A 16,066-nucleotide genomic window follows, 5' to 3' on the forward strand; every position below is an offset into this window, starting at 1 on the left:
CTTTAGTTAAAATAATACATGCTTGTGATACAAACAATACAAAAGGCCTATATTAAAATATCTGCATCATCTAACCTGGAAAGCCCATTAGTCTCACTCTAAAACAACTAGAGCTTTTTTCTTTTTGTTATTTATGTTTAGATTTTGATATATGTTCCTTTCACTGTTTGTCAGTTTAGAAGTATTAACTTAGGCCAAGATGTAGGTTTTTTCTAACACCCCACCCAACACTTTTTCTCCATAAACACAGACTCTAATATTACTTTTTCTGTTACATCATTAGCTGTTTAATAATAACAAAATCATGCAAGTATTAGCTCTCCAAAGTAAAGTACATTTCTACCCCCTTCAGGTGCACTAACTGCTCCATTTTTTTTCACCAGTATAATCTTTGCTTGTTTTCTTTCTTTTCTTTTTTTCCATTTGAGACAGACTCACTCACTCCATCAGCTTTGGCTGGCTTGTTGTGTAGACTTGTCTGGCCCTGAGCAGCCAGTGTCTGTCGTTTGAGTACTGGGATTAGCAATTCAATCTTAAACTTTAACAGTGTCTGCCTGTCTGCTTACTCCAGGGTTTCCCAGGAGAGCCCCTGCTGTGATTTCCTGGCCTGTGCAGCACTCAGGTGCAGTATGCGGCCTGCAGTCTTCCTAGACTCTGCAACAGGTTCCCCTGTACTTCCCCTTCGCCCAAAGCCAGACACTGCCAAATGTTTGGGGCAGGAGAAGATAGAATGACCTCTGAGGTCCAGCTAAGCCACAGAGCTTTCCTCAGCCTACCACACTTCGTTATGTGACGACAATCTCCTTTGAGGCCACGCTGAGCCATGTTTGCATCCTAGGTGCTGTGCTCTCTGATACTCTGATGAACTTTATCTTGTTTTTTAAGGTAAGATCTCTATGCAGCCCAGGCTAAGGAAAACTTGCTGTTATAGTCTGAACATGAGAAACCCATTTTGGAAGGTTGTGGAAATTTCAGGAGGTAAGGTCTACCAGAAAGGACGGAAGTCACTGCGGACATGCTTTTGAAGGTTACACCTGGTTTCCAGGCCCTTGCTTTGGCTGTGTGCCATGAGCTAGTCAGCAATGCCACACGATCCTGTTGCCACGATGCTCTCCCTTACCACGGAGTCAGGATTGAAACCTATGGAAACCCAGCCATAAATCTTTTCCTCCCTAGTTGTTTCTAGCAACCAGGTGTTTTATCACACAGTGATAGAACGTCTGAGTACCACATCTCTTTCCCCCCATTCTCACCCCCCACCTCCCAACTCTTGGGCCTATACCATGCACAATCCACTTAATCTTTTTCTTGGTTTGTTTGTTGTTTTGTGATTGAGACAAGGTCTCATGTAGGCCAAACCGGATCTTTTTCTTAAGTATCATTCCACCTTTCAACTGAAGAGCTTCTGTTTGTCCATATACAAGTAAACAAATGTTCATTGTTTATTCTCGTTTACTTTTATTTAGTGTTTGCTGGTCACTAAAACAAAACAAAACACTACTGGGTCAGTTTCAGCACCTTAACAGAAAGAAGGAAGCTAGGGCCAAGGAAGTTCAGTCAGAGGAATTTTTTTTCCTGTTGCTTCAAGGGAGGAAAGTTCTCTGTACCTATGACTCAGTTTAGCTCAGCATAAATAGCAGGAAAGGCTATGGTGGGCCTGGCTTCCTGTCACATGCTGGCCCTTCTCACATCAGCGACACAGGCCCTCTGAGTTTGAGGAGTTTCTCTGGGGTCTGGCCATGCACTGAGTTAAGCTGTAAGTAGCAGAAGCTCTCCTCTCAACCTTTAAAGAGACATGAGCCAGTCACCAGGCCATCAGAGTTGAGAAAGGGCATTGCCAGATAGAACCTACAGAAAAAACTGTTCCACACATTTAGTAACTTGAGAAAGGCAGAATAAGAAGAAAACTAAGACTGGGGCGCAGAGGGAGGCAGAGTGCATAATGAGACGGAGGCAAAAGAGAAATACCCAGGAAAATAATAAAAATTAGCAGTTATCTGCTAGGTGTGGTGGCACTTGCCTATACCTGAGAGGCTGAAGCAGGAGGATACTGAACGAGGGCAGCCTCGGTCACAGAGTGAGATCCTATCTCAGCGCGTGCGCGCGCGCGCGCGCGCACACACACACACACACACACCACGGGGAAGGGGGCTCCAGGGGGGACTTGTGATGTAACCCAAGCAGGTGTGAAACTATCTTCTTGCCTCAACTTCCTGATGGCTGGGATTACAGGCATTTTCCATGTTTGGCTAAGAAAGGATCTTAAATTTTAAAGTCTCAAACCAGGCGTGGTGGTGCACGCCTTTAATCCCAGCAGGTGAATCGCTGTGAGTTAGATGCCAGCCTGGTCTACAAAGCAAGTCCAGGACAGCCAAGGCTATACAGAGAAAACACACACACACACACACACACACACACACACACACACACACACACACACACACACAAAGATTTAAAGTCTCATATGACATTTGCTGTTTCCTCCACTTGCCCATCCCACCCCTGAAAACACCATCCCACAATAAAAGTCTACATATACCCTTCAAAGGTTTTAGAGGGAGGGGATATTTTCCCAGCTCACTTTCTCACTCACTAGCTTTGTGTATTTGACCCCTCTGTAAGAGAGACATAAAACAGTTACCCCAGAGGGGTCACCGTACAAATTAAATCACTTTATAGAGTGTGTGTGTGTGTGTGTGTGTGTGTGTGTGTATGTGTGTGTGTGTCTGACATATAGAAGGCCCTTTACATATGCATAGTTCAGACAATTAAGAACAAATATAACCATTATTGTAAAATGGTTTCTTTTCTGTCCACTGTGACCTGATTCCTTCCAACTTCCTTTTGAATTACCGGACATTTCAAGGGAACCTCCCAAGGCACAATCCTACCTGACAGAAAGCCTTAGGGAGTGTGCTGGCCTCCTAGGCAAGTCCCCAAGTACTTCCTCAGGATGTCAGAGCTCTGCCTTGCTTCTAAAGGTACTATTCAACAAGATGTTTCCATTTTTAGCATGACAATGCTTCCTCTGCCTGGTTTTCTGTTGGATCAGGTCACACCAGATAGTGACAAATAGATGCCTTGCATCACTCTGCCAATGTACCAGGCCGTCCTCCTTAAGCTGTACTGTGGAGTAATTTTCCAGACTTACTCTCACCCATAAATCTCTCTCAACAGATATTTTTTGGTCATCTTCAAGATGCAAGAAAAACAGAAATAAAAACATTGTGTATGTGCCATCTCTTTCAAAGCCAGGCATGGTAACACATGCCCTTAACCCCAGCACTTGGGAGGCAGAGGCAGATGGATCTCTGGGAGCTCCAGGCCAGCCAAGACTACACAGTAAGATCTTGGTTTTTTTGTTGTTGTTGTTGTTTGGTTGGGTTTTTTGTTTGTTTGTTTGTTTGTTTAGTGCAGTCACTTTGTGACAAAACCCAAACATACTAATTTTCATACATACCTCATATTTCATGGTAAAAAATCCATCTCCTCCAATGCCTTCAAGGGCAAAGGCCTGTACGATTGGCCACTTCTCTACCACAAACATATCAAATATCTGTAAGTGACCTAAAGAAATCACACACAACAACACACATCAAATACCATCCTGGATGGAACAGTTTAAAGCCAGTCTCATGTGGTTAGACAGGCATCATTTTTTTTTACAAATTTGCCAGGGTGATAAGAGGATTAGATATTGAAACTAGAAATATAAAGTCAAATTCAAGAAAAATTAAAATCACAGGCAAGTAACAAATTCATATTTCTCCATAGCACATGTTTACAGTTTGGTTTTCTAAAAAAGAAAAAAGTAAACAGTACTCTATTACAACTGATTGGCAGCATTCGGTGAATGTGCTTCTGCTGCTGCTTCTTCTTCTTCTTCTTCTTCTTCTTCTTCTTCTTCTTCTTCTTCTTCTTATTATTATTATTATTATTATTATTATTATTATTATTATTATTTTGGTTTGTTTTTTCGAGACAGGGTTTCCCTGTGTAGCCTTGTCTGTCCTGGATTCACTTTGTAGACCAGGCTAGCCTCAAACTCACATCGATCCACCTGCCTTTGCCTCCCGAGTGCTGGGATTAAAGGCGTGCACCACCATGCCCGGCTTGAATGTGCTTATTAAACAGACCAAAAGTTGGCTCTTCTAACTTAAGAAACAGCAATTAGATCCCTCAAAGGAAAACCACCAAATCAAGTTCCTTTTTTGGCCAGGTATAACGGCATTCATCTTTAGTGGCAGTGCCTGGGAGGCAGAGGCAAGTGGCTCTCTGGAGTGTGAGGCCAGCCTGGTCTACATAGCCAGATCCTGTGTCAAAACAAAACAAAACAAACATGGGTATTCTTTTTATAATGAGATTTTTAATATTCAGGTTTTCCTTCTTACAACATTAGCACTGATAAACTTGTTGATTTCCTCCCTGTATTCCACATTGAATTTCAACCTTCCTAATGCTGCGACCCTTGACTGCAGTTCCTCATGCTGTGGTGACTCCTCCAACCATAAAATTATTTTGTTGCTATTTCATAACTGTAAGTTTGCTACTGTTGTAAATCGTAATGTAAATATTTGATATGCAGGGTATATGACATGCGACCCCCAAAGGGTTTACAGCCCACAGGTTGAGAAGTGCTACTGTCAACATTTTTGTTTGCTTGTTTGTTTGATACAAGGTCTCTGTGTACCTTTGGCTGGCCTGGAACTCACTATGTAGACCAAATTACCTCATACTTACAGAGAGCCACCTACTTCTGCCTCCCAAGTACTAGGATTAAAGGTGTGTGATACCATACCTGGCAAAAAGGTTTTATTTCAATTACACGTCTGTATGTGGGATGGTACCCATGGAGTCAGATTCGCCTGGACCTGGAGTTAGAAGTCGATGCAAGCTGCCTGATATGCCTGTTGAGAACCAAGCTCAGGTCCTCTGAAAGATCAGAGCCTTAGCCATCTCTCTAGCTCCACAAGATATCCTTAAAATAGCTACTCAAATTATTCCTATTATAAAGACATATCATATATATGTGATACAGACTAGATGTTAATTATGCTAAATCCCTCATCAGTTCTCCTTGCCCACTGATAGCTTGGTATGTTACTGTGGTAACTTCATAGTTACCAACAGGAGCTTGTATAGGAGAGTCCCTAAATTCGATTCCAGTTGATCCTTTGCCTTGGTGAAAATGGCTCAAGTGGTTTTCCAGTCAAATATCTACTAGGAAAGAGGTAGAAGCATTCAATCCTCATGCTGTTCAAACAAGGTCTTATATACTCACCCTGGGAGCTGTAAGGAATACCAATTCTACTACAGTCTCGAACCATGTCCACAAAGCTGGAAATCTTAAATTCTTCTGCTGCTTCCTCATCTTCATACTAAAAAGGGAAATTAAAAGGAAGATGGGCTCTAATGAGCCACAGCGTTCAAAGTTCCACATAATCATCGTATATTCTCAGGGACTGTCTTAAATAGCCTTTATAAAGAACTATGCACTAGCCAGGTGGTGGTGGCACATGCTTATAATCCCAGCACTCGGGAGGCAGAGGCACGAGGATCACTGTGAGTTTGAGGCCAGCCTGGTCTACAGAGTGAGTCCAGGACAGCCAAGGCTACACAGAGAAACCCTGTCTCAAAAAAAAAAAAAAATCCCCAAAATTAATTAATTTATTTATTAAAAATAAAGAACTTTATGGAGCTAGGGAAGGATGGCTTCTAAAGCCAATCTATGCTTCTTGTTGGTCAAAAATAGTCTCCATTTCTTCATCTCATAAACAAAGATCAACTCAAAATGGATTGGAACTTAAAATGCTTGAGAGATAAAAACGTTTGTCTAAGTGTCCCCAATAATCACATGGAAAGAAAGGTTCTTAATCAATACTGGGTAGAAATTGCCACGACAAATTCAGGCATAAAAATCCCAATTTGCTTTCTAGTCATATTCTTCAAAAGGACCCAAAGGGAAATAAAAACAGACACCAAGAAACCCAGACATAAATGTCCCAAAATTTAAGAAAATTCTAAGCTTTGCAGGCATGCCAGGTGTTTTGACACTGTAAACCAGCCCTGTCATCTACACAGTTTAGACTCACTCAAAAACTGCATAATCAAGATCCATTAAACAGAATAATAACCTCTAGGCTGGAGGAATGTCCCTTTAATCCCAGCACTTTCGAGGCAGATGTCTGAGTTCTAGCCAGTCAATGTTAAATAGTGAGACCCTGTCTCAAACAAAATAAATAATAAAATAAAATAAAAAAAAAAGAAAGAAAATAAAGTAAGATTCCATAACTATTTAAACAAGCGTACAATTTTGCAGCTATTCTGCCTCAGGGCTGCAGGTTGGAAAGCCTACAAGGGCAGTCCCTGAGCACTGATCCTAGAGACAGGCGGCAGGCTGGTGGAGGAGAGGCAGGGCAGGATGCTGGGCTCAGAAGCCCAGTGTGAAAGCCTCATGTTTTCTTCAGGTTAACAACCAAAAGCCTCAAGCTTTGTAGGTGAATATTCATTTCTGTGTACGCATACTCTGACAATGGATCTGTAATTCTTTTTAAAGAGGCTTCTGTTCCAAATCAACACTTTGCTGAGTGAAGACCTTATCCTGTCTTTTCTCCTCACCTCATTTTCCGTCATACAGTGGAAATGCAGGTTTCTCCAAGGTGCCACATAAGGCAAAAGATATCGATAGTTGATGGGATTACAGTACAGATGGACACTATCTGATTTAATCAATATAATCACATCTGCAAGAAAGAAAAAAAAAGCAAAACAAAAAATTGTCAAGAGGCTTTTCCTTCCGACAGTTTCTGCCTAGAAAATTAGTAACTCCACTTAAAGCATGAGATTGTAGTCCAGCAATTCAGGTTTGCATGGCCAGGCCCTGGGTTCATTTCTAGTACAACAAACAAATAACCCTGCCCCCCTCCCCCCCAAAAAAACCCCTAAACATACAGCTATTTCAGAAACAATGTAACAGAAGTTTAAATGGATAATTGTTTAATTGAGCCATAGTCAGGATGGACAGTAAGGGTTTTCTACTGCCTCTGCAATGCTTCTCCCACTGTGCATATCTAAATATGACAGTGTAAGCTCCCAACGAGTCAAAACAGCAGGGTTCATTTCCTGAAACAGAGTACCGCAAAGGTCAATAAGTCAGAGCTGGGGTACCAATCTTGGCTCTGCAGAGAGGTTGCACTTCTGATGATGGAGTGAGCCTAGGCCTATACACATGCTAGACAAGCACTCTGTCATGCTCAGCCTGTTTTACTTTTTTATTTTAAGACAGGGTCTCACTAAGTTGCCTCAGCTGGCCTTGAACTCAATATGTAGTAGCCCAGGGTGGCCTTGAATTTGCAATCCTCCTGCCTCAGCCTCCCAGGCAGCTATGATTTCAGGACTGTGCCACCAAGCCTGGGTTCTGTTTTAGACTATACAGCCCTGGCTGACCTGGAATTTACCGTGTAGAGACTAAGCTGGCCCTGAACGTACAGCAGCCGTCCTGCTTCTGCATCCTAAGTACTGGGATTACAGACACGCATCGCCACACCTGGCTTCATGATAGACTTCAGTGAGGAGATGAGCACTCCATGGAAAGAACATGGCCACTGAATCAAGAAACAGCAGGGGCTCCACACTAAAACCAGTGTCTAAAATTCTTGTCCAGAGGCTTATTTGGCTCCAGGCAATTGTGAGCCTGGACGTCGTCACTCTTAGGGAAGGTTACTATGTACAGCAGTGAAGCCATCAACAGTGGTGGGCCAGGGAAACAAAGAAATCCCAAGGGTACAAGGAAACCCAGATCACTCAAGAGCCATGAGATGGGGTAAAGGAATGCGGCAGAAATATCAAAGTAGCCTGAGTGTGGAACATGAAAGCAGTCATAATTCCAAAAGAAAAGCGGCCAGGCTTCACTCAATGGCCCAGAGGATGGCAGAGCCACTAGGCTTCTCTCTTGTGTTTCAGTATTGGGCTTCCTCACATCCCTGAGCCCCAGAGCCCTGTCCTAACTCAACTGTAGACTAGCTGCCAAAGGAGAGATGTTATGACACCCGAAAACGTGGAGGTACCAGTGTACACCACACATACGCTACACCGAATTATAACCCTGAAGATTTAGGATCCCAAAACAGATGTGTCAACACAACTGCTAAACCCAATTATGCATTTCATAGTCTCTACAGACTCTGATATTAACAGAGTAAACAGTCAGATAAAAGAAGAGAGTATGGTCAGGTGTGGTGGCTTTAATCATTTAATCCAAGCACTGGGAGGCAGAGACAGGCAGATCTCTGTGAGTTGGAGGCCAACCTGGTCTACATACATAGTGAGTTCCAGGGCAGCCAGGGCTACATAGTGAGACTCTATCTCAATAGAAGGAAGAAGATAAAGAAAGAAAGACAAACAGACAGAAAGAAAGCTAGCCAGCTAGCTGGGCACATGCTTATGATCCTAGCAAAAGTTCAAGGATGCAACCCCGATTTAAGTAGATACTAGGTACCAAACAACAACAACAAAATTTTTTTAAAGGCAGCAGCAAGAGACTGAGAAGCAGCAGGAGGCCTGGGAAGAGAAAGAGAAGGAAAGGGCGGGAGGTGGGAGGGCTGGCCAGGCGCAGTGGAACAAGCTTTTAATCACAGAATTCTGTGGATTTGAGGCCAGCCTACTCTACATAGTTTGTTCCAGGATGGCTAGAGCTACGTAAAGAGAACCTGTCTCAATAAATGAATAAATGAAAAATGAATGAACCAACGAACAGATGAATGGAGAATATGTAAAATGTTTTTAAAATGTCTTTGAAAAATAAGTATCTCATGTTGGCCCTTTTCAACTCGTACTGCATCGGTGCTTTGCTTGCATACACGCCTGTGCAGCGCCTGTGGGCATATACGCCTGTGCAGCGCCTGTGGGCCTGGTGCCTGCAGAGAGGCCCGAAGACAGCATCTGATCCCTGGCACCAAAGAACAGGGTATGGGGAATTGGATCCAGGTCCTCCGGAAGAACAGCCAGTGTCTCTCCGGCCCCCTGGAAGAAATTTTATTTTATTTTTATTATTTTATTTTATTCTAGGCAGGGTCTCTACCTAGCCCTGTCTTGTAACTCACTATGTAGACCAGGCTACACAGAAATCCACCTGCCTCTGCTTCCCAAATGCTGGGACTAAAGGCTTGAAACATCTTTCCGGGTCAAAAAATTTTTAATTAAAATCTGAAACAAACAACAAACAGATGAACTGAAAAACATTTGATGGTGTCTTCTGGTAATGTCAGAAGCTACATCCATAAGTCTCACCTGACTGACCAAAGATGAGCTACACAAAGACAGCACCAAGGGACATGTCAAAGTAGATGGGAAAAGCCCTGGAAGCATCAACTCTACACACAAAAAGATCTATAGACAACCGAGAAAAGCCAGAAGCAGAAGAGGTGTCCTTCCCCAGGGAAGAGCACACCAATTGGTAGCCCAGTGAAAAATGGTCAGCCCTGAAAACATACATACAAGTAACATTATATATACTGAGAAGATTATATACAGGAGTATACATATGCATGCAATATATGCAATAATAATTAAAGAAAAAAGGCCATGAATTAAAGGAAGGGAGAGGGAAATATGAGAGGGTTTAGAGCAGTGGTTCTAAACCTTCCTAATGCTGTGACCCTTTAACACAGTTCCTCATGTTGTAGTGATCCCCAAACATAAAATTATTTATTTTGCTACTGTTATGAATTGTAATGTAAATATTTTTGGAGATAGAGGTTTGTCAGAGGGGTCATGACCTACAGGTTGAGAAACACTGGTTTAGACTGAAGGGAAGGAAAAATATTATATTATAACATCAAAAATTAAAAAGAAAAAGAACGATGAAGATGACAGTGGTGGCTCATGCACCTAAACGTAGCACCAGGCTGAGAGGAGCCCGGATCTAAAGCGAACCTGAGCACAGAGTGAGAGCCTACCTCAGACAGGAAGCTGAAGGAAGAAAGAAGGGAGGAAAACAAAGAAAGGATTCTATACTCATAATAAAAAGGATAGCTTTGGGCGAGACGTGGTGGCACACTCCTTTAATCCCAGCACTTGGGAGGCAGAGGCAGGAGGATCTCTGTGAGTTTGATGCCAGCCTGGTCTACAAAATGAGTCTAGAACAGCCAAGGATACACAGAGAAAACCTGTCTTGAAAAAACCAAACAAAAAACAAAAATGATAGCTTTAACTGAAGTATATGGATAACTGAACTATATGGACAGTATTGGGGACTTTACCAGGGTAAAATTTCCAAAGACTTTATAACTCAGACCTATTGATAGTTTAAGTAAGATAATTCTTCACTGAGAAACTGCGGTTTTCTTGTGCATTCTGTGCCGTTTAGCATCATCCCTAGTGTCCACTAGATGCCAGTAGTGCCGCAGATTGAGCCACGGCCATCAGAAATGTCTTCAGACATTGCTCAATATCCCCCAAGGGACAAAACTGCCTCCCAAGTGAGAACCACTATACTCAAGTGAGATCATCTGACATCGAATGTTTGCTTTCACGGCCTCCCCAGCTGCCTTGCAAGTGTCTTGTCTCTTGTCCAGTTTTACTTGTCTGTTGTATGTCTCCTGACTCATCTTGCTTACAATTTATAATGCTAAGTATATGATATCAGAGCTAGCTCCTGGGCAACGGCCCACAGCAGCATCAACACACGCAGTGTCTCCAAGCCAGAGAATGCAGACTACAGGCAGAAAGCCTGCATTGTGTTAAAGTCACACAAAAAACAATTCCCAACGACAGCAGGACAATAGGCCCTTGTTCCTCAGCTAAAAATCTTCTTCCTCACAAGAGCAGCTCATCTTTGCTTCAAAGCTGAAAGTGCTTTCACTGGCAACAGCACACAATTGGACCCTTCAGTGAAAAGGCGCTGTGGGCAAGACTAGGAAAACCCTAACCCTGCCAAGAGATAAAGCCAAAACGCTGGTGTCGGCTGTGGGTCTCAGGGATGATCTGCCCAGCAAATGTGTTCTGGACACTGCTTGTTGATAGTCGCTATCAACTGTGTGACCAATAGAAATATTCTGTTAACTAGCTCAACTAGCTCAACAGGAAATGCTATTTTTCACTATTAAAAAGATAAAAACCTTAACTGATATAATCCTAGCTACTTGGGAGGCTGAGGCCAGAGGTTGCCAATTTTGAGATCAATTAGGGCACCACACATCATTCAAACAGCAAAACAAAATAAAGGCGAGAATTTACCAGAGCTTTAGACTACCTAAAATTCTATTATATTTTCCTATTAAAAGATCATAAATGGAGCCAGATGTGGTAGCGCACACCTTTACTCCCAGCACTTGGGAGGCAGGCAGATGACTGAGTTTGAGGCCAGCCTGGTCTACAAAGTGAGTCCAGGACAATCAAGGCTACACAGAAAGACCTTGTCTTGAAAAACCAAAAAAAAAAAGAAAGAAAGAAAGAAAGAAAGAAAGAAAGAAAAGATCGTAAATGGGGTTCTGAGAGTATGTTGAGATGGCTAAGCAGTTAATAGTACTTGCTATTCTTCCAGAGGACCTGGGTTTGACTCCTAGCACCTGAATGGTGGCTCACAACCATCTGTAACTCCAGTTCCAGGAGATCCAATGTCCTCTTGTGGCCTCTGAGGGCACCAAGCGTACATACATGCTAGCAAAAACTCATAATACAATAAAATTAAAATAATTCTTACAAAAAGATCATGAGTTAAGGGTCCAAAGAAATAAACCACTCTCGCCAACCATTTACCAATATAGACGTACCATCTAGAATTTCTTCAGAAAATCCCGTTTTTTCAAAATCAGTGGTGTTCTGACTGTATAAACCAAACAGAAGGTAATTTGCCAGCTCTCTGCAGCCTTCATTGTATCTGCTGTCAATTCCTGCAAGGCAAAAAGGCTGTGACTAGCTGTCCTATACCATGGAATACAATAAGAGCCAATGATTGCCTATTTAGTAAAGCATTGATGGCCAAAGACCAAGGGCTTAAACCAGTTTTGTGCTAGAACTAAATAAAGAACCCCTTGTAAGAGAAACGGGCTGAGGCATAAGGCACCTTTCCTTGGATCTCAAGATCTACATACGTGGGAGAATGAACCAACAAGTATTATTAAAGCTCTTAATACTAAGAAGCAATTTTTTCTTTCATTTATAGTTTACATATATGGGTGTTTGGCCTCCATGTATGTGTGTACCATGTGTGGCTGGTGCCCAAAGAGGCCAGAAAAAACACCCTCTAGGATTTGTCAGATCCCCTGGAATTGGAATTACAGATAGTTGTGAGTCACCATGTAGGTGCTGGGAATTGAACCTGGGTCCTCTGGAAGAATACCAAGTGCTCTTATCTACAGAGCCATCTCCAGCCCATAAAAAGCAATTAAGTGGGGCTGGAGAGATGGCTTAGAGGTTAAGAGCACCACCTGCTCTTCAAAAGGTTCTGAGTTCAAATCCCAACAACCACATAGCAACTCACAACCATCTATAATGTGATTTGATGCTCCTTTCTGGCCTGCAGGTGTACATGCAGACAGAACACTGTATATTCAATAAATAAATAAACCTTTTAAAAACCCATTTAAGAAAGGCAATTAAGGGCAGAGAGTACCAGAAAACATGGTCTTCAACTTATTTACTAAAGATCCTGGAATACTTTCAGTTAGCCTAAGAACAGGTCTCAAAGAGATCCTAATGAAAAATGTATGTGAACAAATGAAAACAAGTTAAGGTGGTTTGAAAAAGAAGAGGACAACACTAACCCCCACCCCCTGCAAACTTCAGAAGCCACGCTTAGCCCTGCACTATAAGGTGTGATGTGGTGATTCCACGCTCCTGCAGACGACACTAAGGTTAGTCTGCCTCTCAATGTCTTAGACATCCCAGGACTACAGCTTTGGAAGGATCAGGGCCAAGCAGTTTCTGTCTTTGTGGTTTTAGGGTTGTGGTAGGAGCTCGCTCTTCATCTCACTGTCATCCCTCTCAATACTCACCCTCACTAAAACGGAAACAGATGTCATGGGAACGAAAACTGGGAAGACACTAACCTACACACTTAAGTGCACTGACCTAGGATGCAGAGAATCCCATCGGGTTGAGACTTGCTGCTCTGTGTTAGGATGCTTTGAACCCGGCGGAGTCGGCTGCAGCTGCAACAGAAGAACAGTTTCCTGAGTGCGGAGGTGTGAGCGTCCCTAAGAGGTACACGCAAGAGGAATGGTTCTGTTAGGTGAGGATATTGGTACCCATCTCTTTAATCAGAACCACGCCCCTCATTTCCGTTTTCTGGAAGAGATGACCATAAGTGGCTAAAGACTATCTGCACAACTGACTATGAACTGCACTGCCAAGCTCTGTGGCTCAGTAGAAAATGGCACCAAGGGCCCACTCGTAATCAACCAGGAGCTGATTCCAAGAATTTCCAATGTCTTTTTACATTTGCTGATTCTGAAAGAAACGTTTCTACACCACTTTAGCCAATTTAGCTTTTATCAGTCTGTCTCAAAAGCAACAAATAGAAACAAACAAAAAAATGATATAAGGGCCTCAATAAACTAAGCTCTAATTAATCCACAGAGCTGCCTTGTAGCATCTCTGCACAGGAACTACTCTATTTGGCAGAAAGGATATTCCTTGTACCCAGGCAAAGTGTAGGGAGACATCTATTCTTTTTTTTTTTTTTTTTTTTTTTGGTTTTTTGAGACAGGGTTTCTCTGTGTAGCCTTGGCCATCCTGGACTTACTTTGTAGACCAGGCTGGCCTCGAATTCACAGCGATCCGCCTGCCTCTGCCTCCCGAGTGCTGGGATTAAAGGCGTGCACCACCACGCCCGGCCGAGACATTTATTCTTAAACAATATAATCTCTGTGGCTCCTGTCTTCCCATCTCCCTCTATGCCTTCTCAGTAATCGCAAAGGTGAGTAGGCAATTCACACCCAAGCCTGACCCTTCTGCACCACGTCCATGTCTAACTCCTTCACCCCCACCAACATTTTTAACTGTTCAGTATCACTAACTTAGTGATGCAAAGTAAAAGTACTTTGAGATTTCATTTTGCCAGAGTCATAATGGCTATCGTTAAGAAAACAAATGACAACAAGTGCTGACGAGGACAGGGAAACAGCAACTCCTATCTACTAGTTGGTAGGGATATAAACTATGAAAATCAATGTGCGGAGGTTTCTCAAAAAGGTAAAAATAAAACTACCCTGTGGTCTAGCTGAGCATATGCACAAAGGACTTCATATCCTACAATAGAAATACTTGCACATCTATGCTTATTACTGTCTATTCAAAATAGTTATGAAATGGAATCAGCTTAGATGTTTACCAACTGATGGATAATGAAAATGCAGTACTACATATATGCATCAGAATTTTATTCATCTGTAAAGAAAAATGAAAATTATGAAATTTCAGGAAAACAGATAGAGCTGGAAAATATCATAGTAAGATAATCTAAGTCTAGAAAGACAAACACCCATGTTCTCTCTGCGATTCTAGCTCTGAGTTTTATTTTTATTTAAAATGTGTTAATTATGTGTGTGTGCAGAGGCACTGGATCCCTCTGGAGCTGGGGCTCAGGAGGGTTGTGAGCCACTCACTGGGGTGCTGGGAACTGAATTCAGGTTCTCTGCAAGAGAACCATCACTCCAGCCCCAAGCTTCACATTTTTATTCTATATTTAACTTATAATGTTTGTAGAGGTCAAGAAGCCAGAAAGGAATAATGGGAAAATGGGGGGGGGGGGAGGAATGGGAGGATACAAGGGATGGGATAAACATTGAGATGTAACAAGAATAAATTAAAAAAAAAAAAAAAAAGAAGCCAGAAAGGGCCCATGAGAGGGGAGGGAAACATGTCTTCACTGGGGAAGGGGAGACTAGAACACAGGTGCTATGAAGGAAGAGGGAGGACACTGGAGGCTAAAGGTTTCAGTAGGATGATGGTTGGGGTTTGAGGGAAGAGAAAAAAGTAGGGGTGGATTAACCAAAACTAAGGATTTATAGCTGGGCAGTGGTGGCACACACCTTTAATCCCAGCACTTGGGAAGCAGAGGCAAGTAGACCTCTGTGAGTTTGAAGCCAGCCTGGTCTACAGAGAGAGCTCCAGGACATCCTCATGGAAATCTACTACTATGTACTTTACAGTATGATTTAAGGGGCTAGAGAGATGACACAATGATTAGGAGCAGTTTTTGCTCTTCCAGAAGACCATAGTTCAGTTTCTAAGACCTAGGTCCTTCATCCAGCACCCACATCAGCAACTTATACCTGCTTCTAACTCCACATCCAGGGGATCCAATGCCTTCTTCTGGCCTCCCTGGGCACCCACATATACACGGTAAAACAAACACACACACACACACACACACACACACACACACACACGATGCACACACGCATGCAAATACAAAATATTATTTGAAAAATAATGACTTAAAACAAGTTTGAATGGAGGCATCCTGCATGGATGAACAATGCTGCTCCCAGAAGAAATGGGCTACTAAATGAAAATCCCAGTACCAGGCATGGGATCCCACCCTATAAGTTATTGATCAGCAAGGTTCCAAAACGGCGCCTCCCCGCCCACCGACCCCACAGCCCCCACCCCGCCCTGCAAACAAGACAGGCTATTGCCACTGTTCTTGTTTGCCCACCAAAAACAGAGTAGAGCTGGATGGCTCTGCATTGAGAGCACTGACTGCTCTTCAGAGGAACTGGGTTCAATCCCCAGGACCCACATGGTGGTTCACAACTATCTATAACTTAGTTAAGGGGATCTGACATCATGTTCTTGCCTCCATGAGCATCAGGCATATGTGTGATACACAGAAATGCACACAGGCAAAACATACACATTAAAAAAAGTTCAAATATATTGCAAACTGAGCATGGTAGGGGAATGCCCTAATCCCAGCACTTTATAGGCAGAGGTAGGTATATTTCTGTAAGTTCAAGGCTAGCTTCATCTATATAGTGAGTTCCAGGCCAGGATGCTATCTCACTCATATTCTTTATTCTTATTCTTATTCATTCTCTCTCTCATTCATATTCTCTCTCTC

General features: G+C 42.7%; 1 protein-coding gene across 1 annotated transcript in view; it reads right to left on the minus strand.

Moving 5' to 3' along the window:
• Dnaaf9 (dynein axonemal assembly factor 9) overlaps positions 1-16,066 on the minus strand; it is a 116,440-nt gene that overhangs the window by 88,914 nt on the left and 11,460 nt on the right. The window contains exons 2-6 of the mRNA XM_051144642.1: positions 13,072-13,151; positions 11,772-11,891; positions 6,619-6,743; positions 5,282-5,378; positions 3,461-3,567 (exon numbers count right to left, since the gene is read on the minus strand). Coding sequence (XP_051000599.1) covers positions 3,461-3,567; positions 5,282-5,378; positions 6,619-6,743; positions 11,772-11,891; positions 13,072-13,151 — 529 coding nt within the window. The remainder of the gene's footprint in view (positions 1-3,460; positions 3,568-5,281; positions 5,379-6,618; positions 6,744-11,771; positions 11,892-13,071; positions 13,152-16,066) is intronic.

The sequence above is a fragment of the Acomys russatus genome, chromosome 4, assembly GCF_903995435.1.
Source record: "Acomys russatus chromosome 4, mAcoRus1.1, whole genome shotgun sequence".
Taxonomy (NCBI): domain Eukaryota; kingdom Metazoa; phylum Chordata; class Mammalia; order Rodentia; family Muridae; genus Acomys; species Acomys russatus.